Source organism: Agelaius tricolor, unplaced genomic scaffold, assembly GCF_023055355.1.
Source record: "Agelaius tricolor isolate 1412-34295 unplaced genomic scaffold, bAgeTri1.0.p SCAF_68, whole genome shotgun sequence".
Lineage (NCBI taxonomy): Eukaryota > Metazoa > Chordata > Aves > Passeriformes > Icteridae > Agelaius > Agelaius tricolor.
This window is the reverse complement of record NW_027269328.1, coordinates 535,659-550,361: the sequence shown is the minus strand read 5'-3', so window position 1 is coordinate 550,361 and position 14,703 is coordinate 535,659. Positions and strand designations below refer to the sequence as shown.

The 14,703-nt window shown below is 48.7% G+C and overlaps 1 protein-coding gene across 7 annotated transcripts in view; it reads left to right on the top strand.

Annotated features, from left to right (window-relative positions):
• Positions 1–14,703, top strand: part of DTNB (dystrobrevin beta) — a 156,937-nt gene that overhangs the window by 65,376 nt on the left and 76,858 nt on the right. For 6 of the 7 annotated variants that reach the window (XM_071417192.1, XM_071417193.1, XM_071417188.1 and 3 more), the window contains 3 exons: positions 5,472–5,564; positions 11,174–11,261; positions 13,192–13,277. In XM_071417192.1, coding sequence (XP_071273293.1) covers positions 5,472–5,564; positions 11,174–11,261; positions 13,192–13,277 — 267 coding nt within the window. The remainder of the gene's footprint in view (positions 1–5,471; positions 5,565–11,173; positions 11,262–13,191; positions 13,278–14,703) is intronic. The other variant, XM_071417194.1, reaches the window with a different exon arrangement.

Below are 14,703 nucleotides of genomic sequence, written 5' to 3'. Positions count from 1 at the left end.
GATGAGCTCTCCAGGGCAGGAATGGTGACTTTGGTGACTTTCACTTGCCCAAGGAATTAATCTGAGGGGAGCAGCGGGGTGCAGGCTGTGCTGGGCAGAGCTGGGAAACAAACAAACAAACAAGCAAACAAACAAATAAATAAATATTATAAATAAAAATATTACATTACATTATCTTATATTACATTATAATATATTACATTATATTATAATCATTATATTATAATGATTATATTATAATCATTATATTATTATATTATATTATATTATATTATATTATATTATATTATATTATATTATATTATATTATATTATATTTTAGTAAATAAATGTTCCTGCTGAGCGAGGTGCAGGCTGTGCTTGACAGAGTTGGGTAATAAATAAATACAAATAAATGCAAATATATATATAATATATAATATATAATATATAATATATAATATATAATATATAATATAAAATATATAATATAATATATAATATATAATATATAATATATAATATATAATATATAATATATAATATATAATATATTATATATTATATATTATATATTATATATTATATATTATATATATATTTTGGGGGTTCTGGAGTTGTTGCATTCTGGGGTGCCCTGGCTCCCTGGCTGGGCCATTTCCAGGCCCTCTCTGAGCCTCAATGGCCCCTGGGCCAGCCCTGGGCAGGCAGCAGTTAATTAATTGATTTGAAGTCATTGATTTGAATTCATTGATTTGAATTGATTGATTTGAATTAATTGATTCGAATGAATTGATTTGAAATCCCTCCAGGAAAGGATCTTTCCCCTCCCGTTGTGGTCCCTGTCCCTCTGTCCCTCTGTCCCTCTGTCCCTGTCCCTCTGTCCCTGTCCCTCTGTCCCTCTGTCCCTCTGTCCCTGTCCCTCTGTCCCTGTCCCTCTGTCCCTCTGTCCCTGTCCCTCTGTCCCTGTCCCTCTGTCCCCAGGCAGGTTCAGACTCCTGCAGGAGCCTCCCTGTGTCTCTCAGCACCTTCCCAGCCCTTTTTGGGCTGGAATTCCCCACTTTGGAGCAGCCTGGGCCTGGATCCATCCCTCACCTGGCTCCTGCAAGTGCACCTGGCAGGGAGGGGACAGGAAAAGCCCCTTTTTTTTTCCCTGTAAAATCCCCTTTCACCCCTGGAAAATCCTTTTTTTTTCCCCTGGAAAATCCCTTTTTTTCCCCTGCTCTGGCAGCTCCCACTGCTCTGTCTGATGTCAGAACCCCAGAATCCCAGAAAAAAACCAAATCTTAAATAAAAACAATAAAAACTTTCTAAAACATTAACCATGAGCATCCTCAGGGCAATAAAACAATAAAAACTTAAATAAAATAAATAAATATTTCTTTTAAATTTTATTTATTAAATAAAAATTTATTTATTAAATATTTGTTTTAAAATGTTATTTATTAAATAAATAAAACAAAGAAATTAAAACTTCAATAAAAACTTTCTAAAACATTAACCCTGAGCATCCTCAGGACAATAAAACAATAAAAACTTAAATAGAAGCAATAAATAAAACAAAAAAAACCATTAAATTTAAACAATAAATAAAACAAAAATAAAAACCTAAATAAAAACAATAAATAAAAACCTAAATAAAAACAATCAATAAAACAAAAATAAAAAACTTAAATAAAAAATTAAATTAAAACTTTCTAAAACATTAACCCTGAGCATCCTCAGGGCAATAAAACAGTAAAAACTTAAATAAAAACAATAAAAACTTTCTAAAACATTAAACCTCCTTAATTTAAATCAAAAACACAAACATAAAATAAAAAATCAATATAATAAAAGTTTAAACAAATAAAAACGTTTAAAAAATTTAAAAAACTAAATAAAAATAATAAAATAACCTTTAACTAAACTCTTTTCTTATATAACCATAAACAAAACAATTTTTCTCCTATTACACAAAAACTGCATTAAATAATAATACAGTAACTTAAAACCAAAAAATACAATAATATAAAATAATAATATAAAAATAATATAATAGAAAATATAATAGAAAATAATATCATATAAAAATATAGTATAATAAAAATAAATAATGTAAAAATAATATAATGTGAAAATAATATAATATTAAATAATGATAATGATAATGATAATGATAATGATGATGATAATAATAATAATAATAATAATAATAATAATAATAATAATAATAATAATAATAACAAAAACAACACTGGGGAGCACTGAAAGGGCATCAGCAAAGAGCAGCAGAGATTCCCTGGAGTCTCTTGGACCTCTGGGAAAATCTGAAAATCTCTTGGGTTTCCAGAAAATCTGAAAATCCCTTGGGTTTGCAGTGGGAGCAGAGGTCGTGTCCTGCCCAAATCAAACAAAAAATCACTCAAACAATAACACTTAACCCAGTCAAAACAACCCCAAATATAAAAAATGTACTCTACAACCAAACCCCATATTTTATCCTAAAATCTTTAACAAAAAATACCTCAAGAAACTCAGAACCAACCACTAAAATTTTAAAATCAAAGCTACAAAACGTCTAAAGCCAACAACAAAAAAAATTTAACAACCTATAAAAAGATCCAAACCACCTCAAAAATAATAAACACTAAAACACAACTCCTCCTAACACCCCAACTACCAATAGTGAAAAAATAGAAGAAAGGATTTCATCAGAAGGAAAGGAAAAAGGAAAGGAAAAGGGAAAGGAAAAGGAAATTTTAAGGAAATTTCAGGGAAAGGAAAAAGGAAAGGAAAGGAAATTTCAAGGAAAGGAAATAGGAAATTTCAAGGGAATTTCAAGGAAATTTCAAGGAAAGGAAAGGAAATTTCAAGGGAAGGAAAGGAAAAAGGAAAGGGAAAAGGAAAGGAAAGGAAAGGAAAGGAAAGGAAAGGAAAGGAAAGGAAAGGAAAGGAAAGGAAAGGAAAGGAAAGGAAAGGAAAGGAAAGGAAAGGAAAGGAAAGGAAAGGAAAGGGGAAAGGAAAGGAAAGGAAAGGAAAGGAAAGGAAAGGAAAGGGGAAAGGAAAGGGGAAAGGAAAGGAAATAGAAAAGAATGATAATAAAATCTTGTGACTCTTTGAACTCTTTCGAAATTCCCCTTTTTAAACTCTTTTTAACCAGTTTTGGCCGTGTCCCTGCTGGTAACCCAGGAGAAAAGTGTTTGTGTGTGTGAGACTGGGGGTTCTGGCTCCTCAGAGGGGGCAGAGCAGGCAATTCCTGTTTGCTGTGCCTTCGTGCCCCTGTCTGGGCTAAAAAAAGACATTTTAAACACATAAAACCCCATTTCTGCTGCAATTCCCCTGGGTTTGGCTCCATCCCCTGAGCTCCTGCTGCAGGAAGCTGTCAGGAGAGCACAGAAACACAGATTATCTGTTAACAGTTATTTATAAAGAACTTTGTAACTTTGTATATTATTATATTATATTTATACATAATTTTATATATTATTATATTTATAAATAATTTTTTAAAAACATAAAAAACCCCATTTTTTCTGCAATTTCCACTGGGTTTGGCTCCATCCCCTGAGGTCCTGCTGCAGGAAGCTGTCAGGATAGCGCAGAAACACAGTTATTTATCTGTTAACAGTTATTGATAAATAACTTTATATATTATCATATTATATTTATAAATAATTTTTTAAAACATAAAAAACCCCATTTTTTCTGCATTTCCCCTGGGTTTGGGTCCATCCCCTGAGCTCCTCCTGTGGGAAGCTGTCAGGAGAGCACAGAAACACAATTATTTACCTGTCCACAGTTATTGATAGATACCTGTGATGTTTTGGGGTCGTGTTCACCAGGTGGAGCCCCCAGGTGTCTGCACTGCAGCAGCTGCTCTGGCCAAGGGGAAATGGCCTCAGGCTGGGCCAGGGCAGGCTCAGGGTGGACACCAGCAGGAATTTCTGCATGGAAAGGGGGCTCAGGCCTTGGCAGGGGCTGCCCAGGGAGGTTTGGGGTGCCCGTCCCTGCAGGTGTCACCTGGATGTGGCACTGAGTGCCCTGGGCTGGGGACAGGGTGGGCATTGGGCACAGCTGGGACTGGATGGGCTGGGAGGGATTTTCCAGCCCGAATGGTTCTGGATTTGGGATTCTGGGAGCAGGGAATGCTGCTGGGGTTGGGTTCTCTGTGCTCTTCCCTAAAGATCCCACTGGGAATCCCAGGGGGCTGCACAGCTGCCCTCAGTGAACATTTCTGCTCCATTGCACTGAACACTTTATTTAGCTGTGACCGTGCTCACAGGGGTCCCAGGGGGAGGGAAGAGACAGGGATCTGACTCCAGGTTTCAGAAGGCTTGATTTGTTATTTTATCATATATATTTTATTAAAACTATACTAAAAGAATAGTATAGTTTTGAGATTATATATATATATATAAAATATATAATATATATTATATATATATATATTATATGTTATATAATATATATTATATGTTATATAATATATAATATATGTTATATATATGTTATATATATTATATGTTATGTATATATTATATTATATTATATTATATTATATTATATTATATTATATATTGATAGATATATTGATAGATATATTATATATATATATATATAGTTTTGATATATATAGTTTTGAATAGTATAGATTTCATCAGAAGGCTAGCTAAGAATAGAAAAAAAAAAAAAAAAACAAAACTCTGTCCGAGCCAGCTGTGCTGTGATTGGCCATTAATTAGAAACAACCACATGAGGCCAATCCCAGATGCATCTGTTGCATTTCACAGCAGCAGATAACCATTGGTTGCATTTTGTTCCTGTTGCATTCCACAGCAGCAGATAACCATTGGTTACATTTTGTTCCTGTTGCAATCCACAGCAGCAGATAACCATTGGTTATTTACATTTTGTTCCTGTTGCATCCCACAGCAGCAGATAACCATTGGTTGCATTTTGTTCCTGAGGCCTCTCAGCTTCTCAGGAGGAAAAATCCTAAGGAAAGGATTTTCCATGAAAGATGTCTGTGACATTTAGTTGTTGTTTCACACTGGCTGATTGGAGATTTGCACTGAGTGCTCCTCAAATGGCACTGAGTAGTTCATGTTATAACTATTGTTCATAGTTCATATAGTTCATGTTATAACTATTGTTCATGGTTCGTATAGTTCATGTTATAACTATTGTTCATGGTTCATATAGTTCATGTTATAACTATTGTTCATAGTTCATATAGTTCATGTTATAGCACAGGGTTTGTTTCCAGAGCCCCTGAGGCTGGGAAAGCCCTCCAAGGCCACCCAGTCCCAGCCCAGGGCACTCAGTGCCACCTCCGGGTGCCACCTGCAGGGATGGGCACCCCAACCCCTCCCTGGGTGCCTGGCTGTCCCCCAGCGTCCCCTCCCATTGTCTGAGCAGCAGCAGTGCCCCCACGGAGCCCACATTTCCCGAACCTGCCCGAATTTACGGAGTTTTTGTTGTTGTTTCTCTGCTCTCCCCGCCCCTGCCAGGTGCCAGCCCCGCAGCTGCAGCAGCCCCGAGCCGTGCCGGGAGGAGCACGCCCTGATTGCCACCTTTGTGAGCCACCTGAGGAGCGGGGCACGGTCAGTGCCAGCCCGGGGACACTCACTGGGGTGGCCCTGGGTGTCCCCAGCCCTGATTGCCACCTTTGTGAGCCTGGGGACACTCACTGGGGACACTGGGGACACTGGGGGTGGCCCTGGTTTCACCCCCAGCCCTGATTGCCACCTTTGTGAGCCCGGGGACACTCACTGGGGACATTGGGGACACTGGAGGTGGCCCTGGTTTCACCCCCAGCCCTGATTGCCACCTTTGGGAGCCACCTGAGGAGCCCCTGATCCCAGGGACACACACTGGGGTGGCCCTGGGTGTCCCCAGCCCTGATTGCCACCTTTGTGAGCCCAGGGACACACGCTGGGGACACTGGGGACACTGGGGGTGGCCCTGGGTGTCCCCAGCCCTGATTGCCACCTTTGGGAGCCACCTGAGGAGCCCCTGATCCCAGGGACACTCGCTGGGGTGGCCCTGGGTGTCCCCAGCCCTGATTGCCACCTTTGGGAGCCTGGGGACACACGCTGGGGACACTGGGGACACTGGGGGTGGCCCTGGTTTCACCCTCCAGCCCTGATTGTCACCTTTGTGAGCCCGGGGACACTCACTGGGGACACTGGGGACACTGGGGGTGGCCCTGGTTTCCCCACCAGCCGGGCACTGAGATCCCCTCTCACAAACCCCGATTGATCCCAAATGGGTTCGTTCCTCACTGTGGCCCTGCTGGAATCTCACACCAAACCTCCCCCTGCTGGAATCTCATCTTTTCCTCCAAATTTCTCCCTGCTGAAATTTCATTTTCTTTCCCCTGCTAGAATCTCATCTTTTTTTCCCCCAATTTCCCCCTGCTGGAATCTCATCTCACCCCAAATTTCCCCATGCTGGAATCTCATAGTTTTCCCCACGTCTCCCCCTGCTGGAATCTCATCTTTCTCAAATTTCCCCTGCTGGAATCTCATTTTCCCCCTGCCAGAATCCCTTTTTTTTTTTCCCCATATTTCCCCCTGCTGGAATCTCATCTTCCTCCAGATTTCCTCCTGTTGGAGTCTCATCTTTGTCCCCAAATTTCCCCTGTTGGAATCTCATCATTTTCCCCAAATTCCCCCCCACTGGAATCTCATTTTTACCCCAAATTTCCCCCTGCTGGAATCTCATCCTCCCCCTGCTGGAATCTCATCTCACATCAAATTTCCTCCTGCTAGAATCTCAGATTTTCCCCCAAATTTCCCCCTGCTGGAATCTCAGACTTCCCCCTGTTGGAATCTCGTTTTTTCCCCCAGATTTCCCCGCAGGATCTCAGATTTTCCCCCAGATTTCCCCCTGCTGGAATCTTATCTTTCTCCCTGCTGTAATCTCATCTTTTTCCCCAAGTTTCCCCCTGTTGGAATCTCATCTTCCTCTAAATTTCCCCCTGCTGGAATCTCATTTTTTCCCCAAATTTCCCCCTGTAGGGATCTCAACTTTCCCCCCAGATTTCCCCCTGCTAGAATCTCATCTTCCCCCAGATTTATCCCTGCTGGAATCTCATCTTTTCCCCCAAATTTCCCTCTGCTGGAATCTCATCTTTTCCCCCAAATTTCCCTCTGCTGGAATCTCATCTTTCCCTAATCTCCTCCTGCTGGAATCTCATCTCACCTCAAAATTCCCCCTGCCGGAATCTCATTTTTTTTCCCCCAAATTTCCCCCTGCTGGAATTTCATCTTTCCGCCTGTTGGAATCTCAAATTTTCTCCCAGATTTCCCCTGCTGGAATCTCATCTTCCCCCTGCTGGAATCTCATCTTCCCCCAGATTTCACCCCACTGGAATCTGAGATTTTTCCCCAGATTTCCCCCTGCTGGAATCTCATTTTTACCCCTGCTGGAATCTCATCTTCTCCCAAAATTTCCCTGAGTGTCCCCTGAATGTCCCCTGAGTGTCCCCTGTCCCTGAGTGTCCCCTGAATTTTCCTGTCCCTGAGTGTCCCCTGCCCCTCAGTGTCCCCTGAGTGTCCCCAGGGTGTTCCCCCCCCTCCCTGAGTGTCCCTCTCCCTGAGTGTCCCATTTCCCCAAGTGTCCCCTCAGTGTCCCCTTTCTCTCAGTGTCCCCCATCCCTGAGTGTCCCTGCCCCTGAGTGTCCCTGTCCCTGAGTGTCCCCTGTCCCTGAGTGTCCATTTCCCTGAGTTTCCCCCCTCCCTGAGTGTCCCCTTTCCTTCTGTGTCCCCTGAGTGTCCCCTGAGTGTCCCCAGGGTGTCCTCCCCTCCCTGGGTGTCCCCTGCCCCTGAATATCCCGTGTCCCTGCATGTCCCCCCTCCCTGAGTGTCCCCTGCCCTGAGTGCCCCCTGAATGTCCCCCATCTCTGAGTGTCCCTGTCCCTGAGTGTCCCCCAGCTGTCCCCTCTCCCTGAGTGTCCCCTGTGTCCCCCCTCCCTCAGTGTCCCTGTCCCTCAGTGTCCCCTGTCCCTGAGTGTCCATTTCCCTGAGTTTCTCCCCTCCCTGAGTGTCCCCTGGGGGTCCCCTGAGTCCTAAGTGTCCCCTGAGTGTCCCCATTCCCTGGGTGTCCCCCAGCTGTCCCCTATCCTTGGGTGTCCCCCCTCCCTCAATGTTCCCTCTCCCTGAATGTCCCCTGTCCCTCATTGTCCCCTGAGTGTCCCTGGGTGTCCCCTCTCCCCGAATGTCCCCTGTCCCCGAGTGTCCCCTTTCCCTCACTGTCCCTTCTCCCTGAGGGTCCCCTGTTCTTGAGTGCCCCCTGTCCCTGAGTGTCCCCTGAATGTCCCCTTAGTGTCCCCTCTCCCTCAGTGTCCCCATTCCCTGAGTGTCCCCTGCCCTGCCCAGGCTGTGTGTGCCCCCTGTCCCCTCTGGGTGGCACAGGGACCTGTCCTGGCACACATTTCCCCTCCCTTCTGCTGTGCCAGTCCCACCCCTTCCCTTCCCTTCCCTTCCCTTCCCTTCCCTTCCCTTCCCTTCCCTTCCCTTCCCTTCCCTTCCCTTCCCTTCCCTTCCCTTCCCTTCCCTTCCCTTCCCTTCCCTGGCATCTCCTGCTGGCCTGGCACTGCTGCCAGGAGGGCACAGCCTGTCCCCGAGGTCCCCAGCCCTCGTGGGGCTCTTTGCTGTCCCCTCAGTGTCACTGTCCCCAGCCCAGGTGTCCCCAGAGCAGGTGTGTGACCTGTCCTGGTCACTCCTTTCCATCAGGGCTGAGCTGGAGCCCCTGGCACAGGGCAAGGTGGCACTGCCATGGCAGGGGTGGCACTGACCGGGCTTTGGGGACCCTTCCCGGCCACCCCAGGCTGGGGTTCCCTGTGCCAGCCCCGTGCCAGCCCCATGCCAGCCCCATGCCAGTCCCCAGGGTGGCTGGCACAGCTCGGGGCCTGGCTGGGCATGAGCACAGCACTGCCAGGAGGGGCCAGATCGCCCAGAATTGGTGTTTTTAGCTCAAGAGGGGCACGATTGCCTGGAAAGGTGTTTTTAGCTCAGGGGTGTCACTATGGGACACGAGAGAACACAAGCACACACCGCTGCTCTCAGGGTGAAGAAAGAAAGGGAAGTTTAATTTCTGACCCCAACATTTATGGTTTTCCAAAAGTGACAGCGGATTGGGGGGTGACAGTGCCACCTCTCCAGTGCCACTGGACAAACCCACAGGCCATCAAATGTCTCCTCCTCCAGAAAAGAATGCAGAACAATGAGTTATTTACAGAAAGTGTGTGAGAAAATTCCTTATAAGAATGGAAACATCAGAAGGCTTAGAAAATCTTAAAAAATCAGGGCGACATCGGGGACTGTGTGTGAGCCCTCTCCTTCTCTGCACAGCACTGCCAAGAGGGCCAGATCACCCAGAACAGTGTTTGTAACTCAGAGAATCCTGTGTGAGCCCTCTCCTTCTCTGCACAGCACTGCCAAGAGGGCCAGATCACCTGGAAAGGTGTTTGTAACTCAGAGAATCCTGTGTGAGCCCTCTCCTTCTCTGCACAGCACTGCCAAGAGGGCCAGATCACCCAGAACAGTGTTTGTAACTCAGGGCATTATGTGTGAGCCCTCTCCTTCCTCTGCAAGGAGCAGAGATCTGGGACAGATCACCTGGCAAGGTGTTTGTAACTCAGGGGATTCTGTGTGAGCCCTCTCCACACCCCTGCAAGGAGCACAGCACTGCCAGGAGGGGCCAGATCACCCAGAACAGTGTTTGTAACTCAGAGAATCCTGTGTGAGCCCTCTTCTTCTCTGCACAGCACTGCCAGGAGGGGCCAGATCACCTGGAAAGGTGTTTGTAACTCAGGGGATTGTGTGTGAGCCCATTCCACACCCCTGCAAGGAGCACAGATCTGGGCCAGATCACCTGGAAATGAGTTTTTAACTCAGAGGATTCTCTGTGAGCCCTTTCCACAGCCCTGCAAGGAGCACAGAGGGGTCAGATCACCCAGAATGGTGTTTGTAACTCAAGGGATTGTGTGTGAGCCCTCTGCCTCCGCTGCTGCTGGGGAACCCTCTGGATCCTCTCCCTGCATCTTCCTCCCACCCAGCTCTGGTTCCCTGGGCTGGCTCTGGTCGGGTTTCACAGTGCCCCGGGCTCACCCTGTGCTGGTTGGCAGTGCCCTGGCTCCCTCTGGGTTGGTTTGCAGTGCCCTGGGCTGGCTCTGGGTTGGTTTGCAGTGCCCTGGGCTGGCTCTGGTCAGGTTTGGCAGTGTCCTGGAACCCTGGACGGGCTCTGGGCTTGGTTTTGGAGTGTCCTGGCAGCCCTGGGCTCACTCTGGGTTGTGTTGCAGTGCTCTGGACTGGCTCTGGGCTGGTTTTGAGGTGTCCTGGGCTCACTCTGGGTTGGTTTTACGGTGCCCTGGCTCACTCTGAGTTGGTTTTACAGTGCCCTGGCTCACTCTGGGTTGGTTTGGCAGTGCCCTGGACAGCCCTGGGCTCACTCTGGGTTGGTTTTGAGGTTCCTTGGCCTGGCTGTGGTCAGGTTTGGCAGTGCCCTGGGCTGACTCTTGTCAGGTTTGGGAGAGTCCTGGAACCCTGGGCTGGCTCTGGGTTGGTTTTGCAGTGCCCTGGGCTGGCTGTGGCCAGGTTTGGCAGTGCCCTGGCTCATTCTGGGTTGGTTTGGCAGTGCCCTGGGCCGGCTGTGGCCAGCTTTGGCAGTGCCCTGTCTCACTGAGGATTGTTTTGCAGTGCCCTGGCTCATTCTGGGTTGGTTTGCAGTGCCCTGGGCTGGCTCTGGGTTGCTTTGGCAGTTTCCTGGGCTGGCTGTGGCCAGGTTTGGCAGTGCCCTGGGCTGGCTGTGGTCAGGTTTGCAGTGCCCTGGGCTGGCTCTGGGTTGCTTTGGCAGTTTCCTGGGCTGGCTGTGGCCAGGTTTGGAGTGCCCTGGGCTGGCTGTGGCCAGGTTTGGAGTGCCCTGTCTCACTGAGCATTGTTTTGCAGTGCCCTGGCTCATTCTGGGTTGGTTTGCAGTGCCCTGGGCTGGCTCTGGGTTGCTTTGGCAGTTTCCTGGGCTGGCTGTGGCCAGGTTTGGCAGTGCCCTGTCTCACTGAGGATTGTTTTGGATTGTTTTGCAGTGCCCTGGGCTGGCTGTGGCCAGGTTTAGCAGTGCCCTGGGCTGGCTGTGGCCAGGTTTAGCAGTGCCCTGGGCTGGCTGTGGCCAGGTTTGGCAGTGCCCTGTCTCACTCAGGATTGTTTTGCAGTGCCCTGGACAGCCCAGGCCGGCTGGACGAGGAGCACCGGCTCATCGCCCGCTACGCCGCGCGCTTGGCCGCCGAGGCTGGCAATGCTGTGAGTGCCCTGTCCTGCCATGGGGACCCTGGGGGACACGGGGGGGGCTCCAGGGACACTGCATCCCCCATTTCTGTGCCTTCTGCTGGGATGGCAGCAGGCAGGGGAAGGTTGGGTTTGCGGGGTGATCGGCTGGGAGGATGAGGAGCGCATGGAGCCAGGCTGGGAGAGCTGGGAATGTTCCCCTGGAGAGGAGAAGGATCCAGGGAGAGCTCAGGCAGGGCCTGAAGGGGCTCCAGGAGAGCTGCAGAGGGACTGGGGACAAGGCCTGCAGGGACAGGAGCCAGGGAATGGCTCCCAGTGCCACAGGGCAGGGCTGGATGGGATCTTGGGAATGAGGAATTGTGCCCTGGCAGGGTGGGCAGGCCCTGGCACAGGGTGCCCAGCCTGGATCCCTGGCAGTGCCCAAGGCCAGCCTGGACACTGGCACACCCTGGCACACTGGGAGGTGTCCCTGCCATGGCAGGGTGGGATGGGATGAAGGCTGAGGAGTCCCTCAGGGTTTCAGCAGAACTTTTGAGCAAAGCAAGATCTGGCTCTGGGGCCAGGAGGAGCCATGGAGGCTCTGGGGCTGGGCTTTGTGTCCTGAAGGACTTCAAAAAAGTGAGGAAAATGGAATTGGTGCAGTGCAGGGTGGGCAGGGAGCTCTGCCCTGGGACCACCAGAGCACCCTGGGGTGCCCCAGGGCTGGGAGCTGTGGCTGCAAACCAGGGAGGCACTGGTGGCACTGGTGGCACTGGTGTGATTGTGTCATTGGTGTGGTTGTGTCATTGGTGTGATTGTGTCATTGGTGTGGTTGTGGCATTGGTGTGATTGTGTGACTGGTGTGATTGTGTCAGTGGTGTGATTGTGTCATTGGTGTGATTGTGGCATTGGTGTGATTGTGTCATTGGTGTGATTGTGTCAGTGGTGTGATTGTGTCATTGGTGTGGTTGTGTCATTGGTGTGATTTCTGTGTTTCCTATTATTTGTGTGATTGTGTGATTTCTGTGATTCAGTGATTTGTGGGATTTCTGTGACTCTGTGATTTCTGTGATTGTGTGATTTCTGTGACTGTCTTCTCTGTGTTTTCTGTATTTTCTGTGATTTCTGTGACTGTATTGTCTTTGGTTCTATGATTTCTGTGATTGTGTGATTTCTGTGGTTCATGGCATTTCTGTGACTGTATTTTCTGTGATTTCTGTGACTGTATTCTCTGTGATTTCTGTGATTTCTGTGACTGTGATTTCTGTGATTCGGTGATTTGTGTGATTGTGTGATTTGTGTATTTTCTCTGATTTCTGTGATTGCTGTGTTTTGTGTGATTTCTGTGATTGGTGTAATTTCTGTGATTGTGTGGTTCTGCGATTTCTGTGATTTCTGACTGTATTCTCTGTGATTTCTGTGTTTTCTGTGATTGGTGTGATTGATTGTGTGATTTCTGTGACTGTGTGATTTCTGTGACTGCATTCCCCGTGATTTCTGTGATTCCTGTGGCTGCATTCCCTGTGATTTCTGTGACTTCTGTGATTCCTGTGACTGCATTCCCTGTGATTTCTATGACTGCATTCCCTGTTTTCTGTGATTTCTGTGATTTCTGTGACTGCATTCCCCATGATTTCTGTGATTGCATTCCCTGTGATTCCTGTGATTTCTGTGATTTCTGTGACTGCATTCCCCGTGATTTCTGTGACTGCATTCCCTGTGATTTCTGTGTTTTCTGTGATTTCTGTGACTGCATTCCCTGTGATTCCTGTGATTTCTGTGACTGCATTCCCTGTGATTTCTGTGACTGCATTCCCTGTGATTCCTGTGATTTCTGTGTTTTCTGTGACTGCATTCCCCGTGATTTCTGTGACTGCATTCCCTGTGATTTCTGTGATTCCTGTGATTTCTGTGACTGCATTCCCTGTGATTTCTGCCCTCTCTGAGCCCCCTGCTCTCTCTGCAGCCTCGCCCTCCTGCAGATCTGCCCTTCAGCTTCGATGCCAACAAGCAGCAGAGGCAGCTGATAGCAGAGCTGGAGAACAAGAACAGGTACAGCCCCTGCTGGGGCAGCCCTGCCTGCCCACACTGACCCCATTGCTGCCCCACAGCTGCTGCTGCTGGGCTGGAGCCCCCTCATTCACTGATTAATTACTCATTAACATGAGTTAATTGGCCGTGGGGAGGGGGTTTGATCTTCTCTAATCTTCAAATCATCATCTCCAACACTGAGCACATCCAGCAAACCTCAGAGCTGGGATCTGATCCCAGAAATCCCCAAAACCCCCAAATCCCCAGTCCTGGAGTGATCCCCCAGCAGGAAAGGGGGGATCCTGCCCCTGTGCCCAGGTGAGAGCCCACCTGCCCTGGGCATTCCAACAGCACAAGGACCTGGGGCTGCTGGAGAGAGCCCAGAGGAGCCACCAAAGCTGCTCCAGGGCTGGAGCCAGGCTGGGAGAGCTGGGGGTGCTCACCTGGAGAGGAGAAGGAGCCAGGGAGAGCTCAGAGCCCCTGGCAGGGCCTGAAGGGGCTCCAGGAGAGCTGCAGAGGGACTGGGGACAAGGCCTGGAGGGACAGGAGCCAGGAAATGGCTCCCAGTGCCACAGGGCAGGGCTGGATGGGATCTTGGGAATTGGGAATTGTGCCCTGGCAGGGTGGGCAGGCCCTGGCACAGGGTGCCCATGATGCCTCAGGTTTGGCTTTTCTATTTTTCACATTCTGTGCTGCTTTAGTGTGGGGTCTGGGCTTCATATTATGGGATGGTGAGCTCTGTGCACAGAGCAGGGAGACAAAACAATCCCTGCTCCAGCTGGGGACCAAGGACAAATGATCCAAATCTCAGCCCAAGAGCATCAACAGAAGAGAGAAAAACAAGCAGGGTGGGACTGCAGGGGCTAAAGCTGGAACTGGACCATGAACTGCAAGATGCAAATGGAGCAGAACTGATCCCAGTGACAGAGCCCGGGACTGGGTGTCCATTTTGGGACCATTTTGATTCATCTTGGGTTCATTTTGGGACCATTTTGGTTCATCTTGGGTGCAGCCCTGGCTGGGCTCTTGTGCTGCCCAAGGTGGATCCATGCAGGAGATCCTTTCAATAAATCCCTGCTTTATTGTTTAGCTCTGGCCAGCCTCTGTTCCAGCTCAGCCTGCCCAAGGCATCACCCAGAGCAGCTGGGGCTGGCCTGGATCCCTGGCAGTGCCCAAGGCCAGGCTGGACACTGGGACACGCTGGCACAGTGGGAGTTGCCAGGGGTGGCCCTGGATGGGCTCTGAGGTCCCTTCCAAAGGCACCCAGATGATTTCTGTTGCTCACCTGTGGAGCCCCCCAGGCTCTCCCTGTGCCCAGCCCTGTCCCCAGGCACCCTCAGCAGAGGGAAGAGGCTGCTCCAGGGCCCTTTGGAGCAGGAGCAGCTCAGCCCTGGTGTGGTGGTGTTTGCAGGGGTCCCAGGATGAGGGAAGAGGATCTGACTCCATG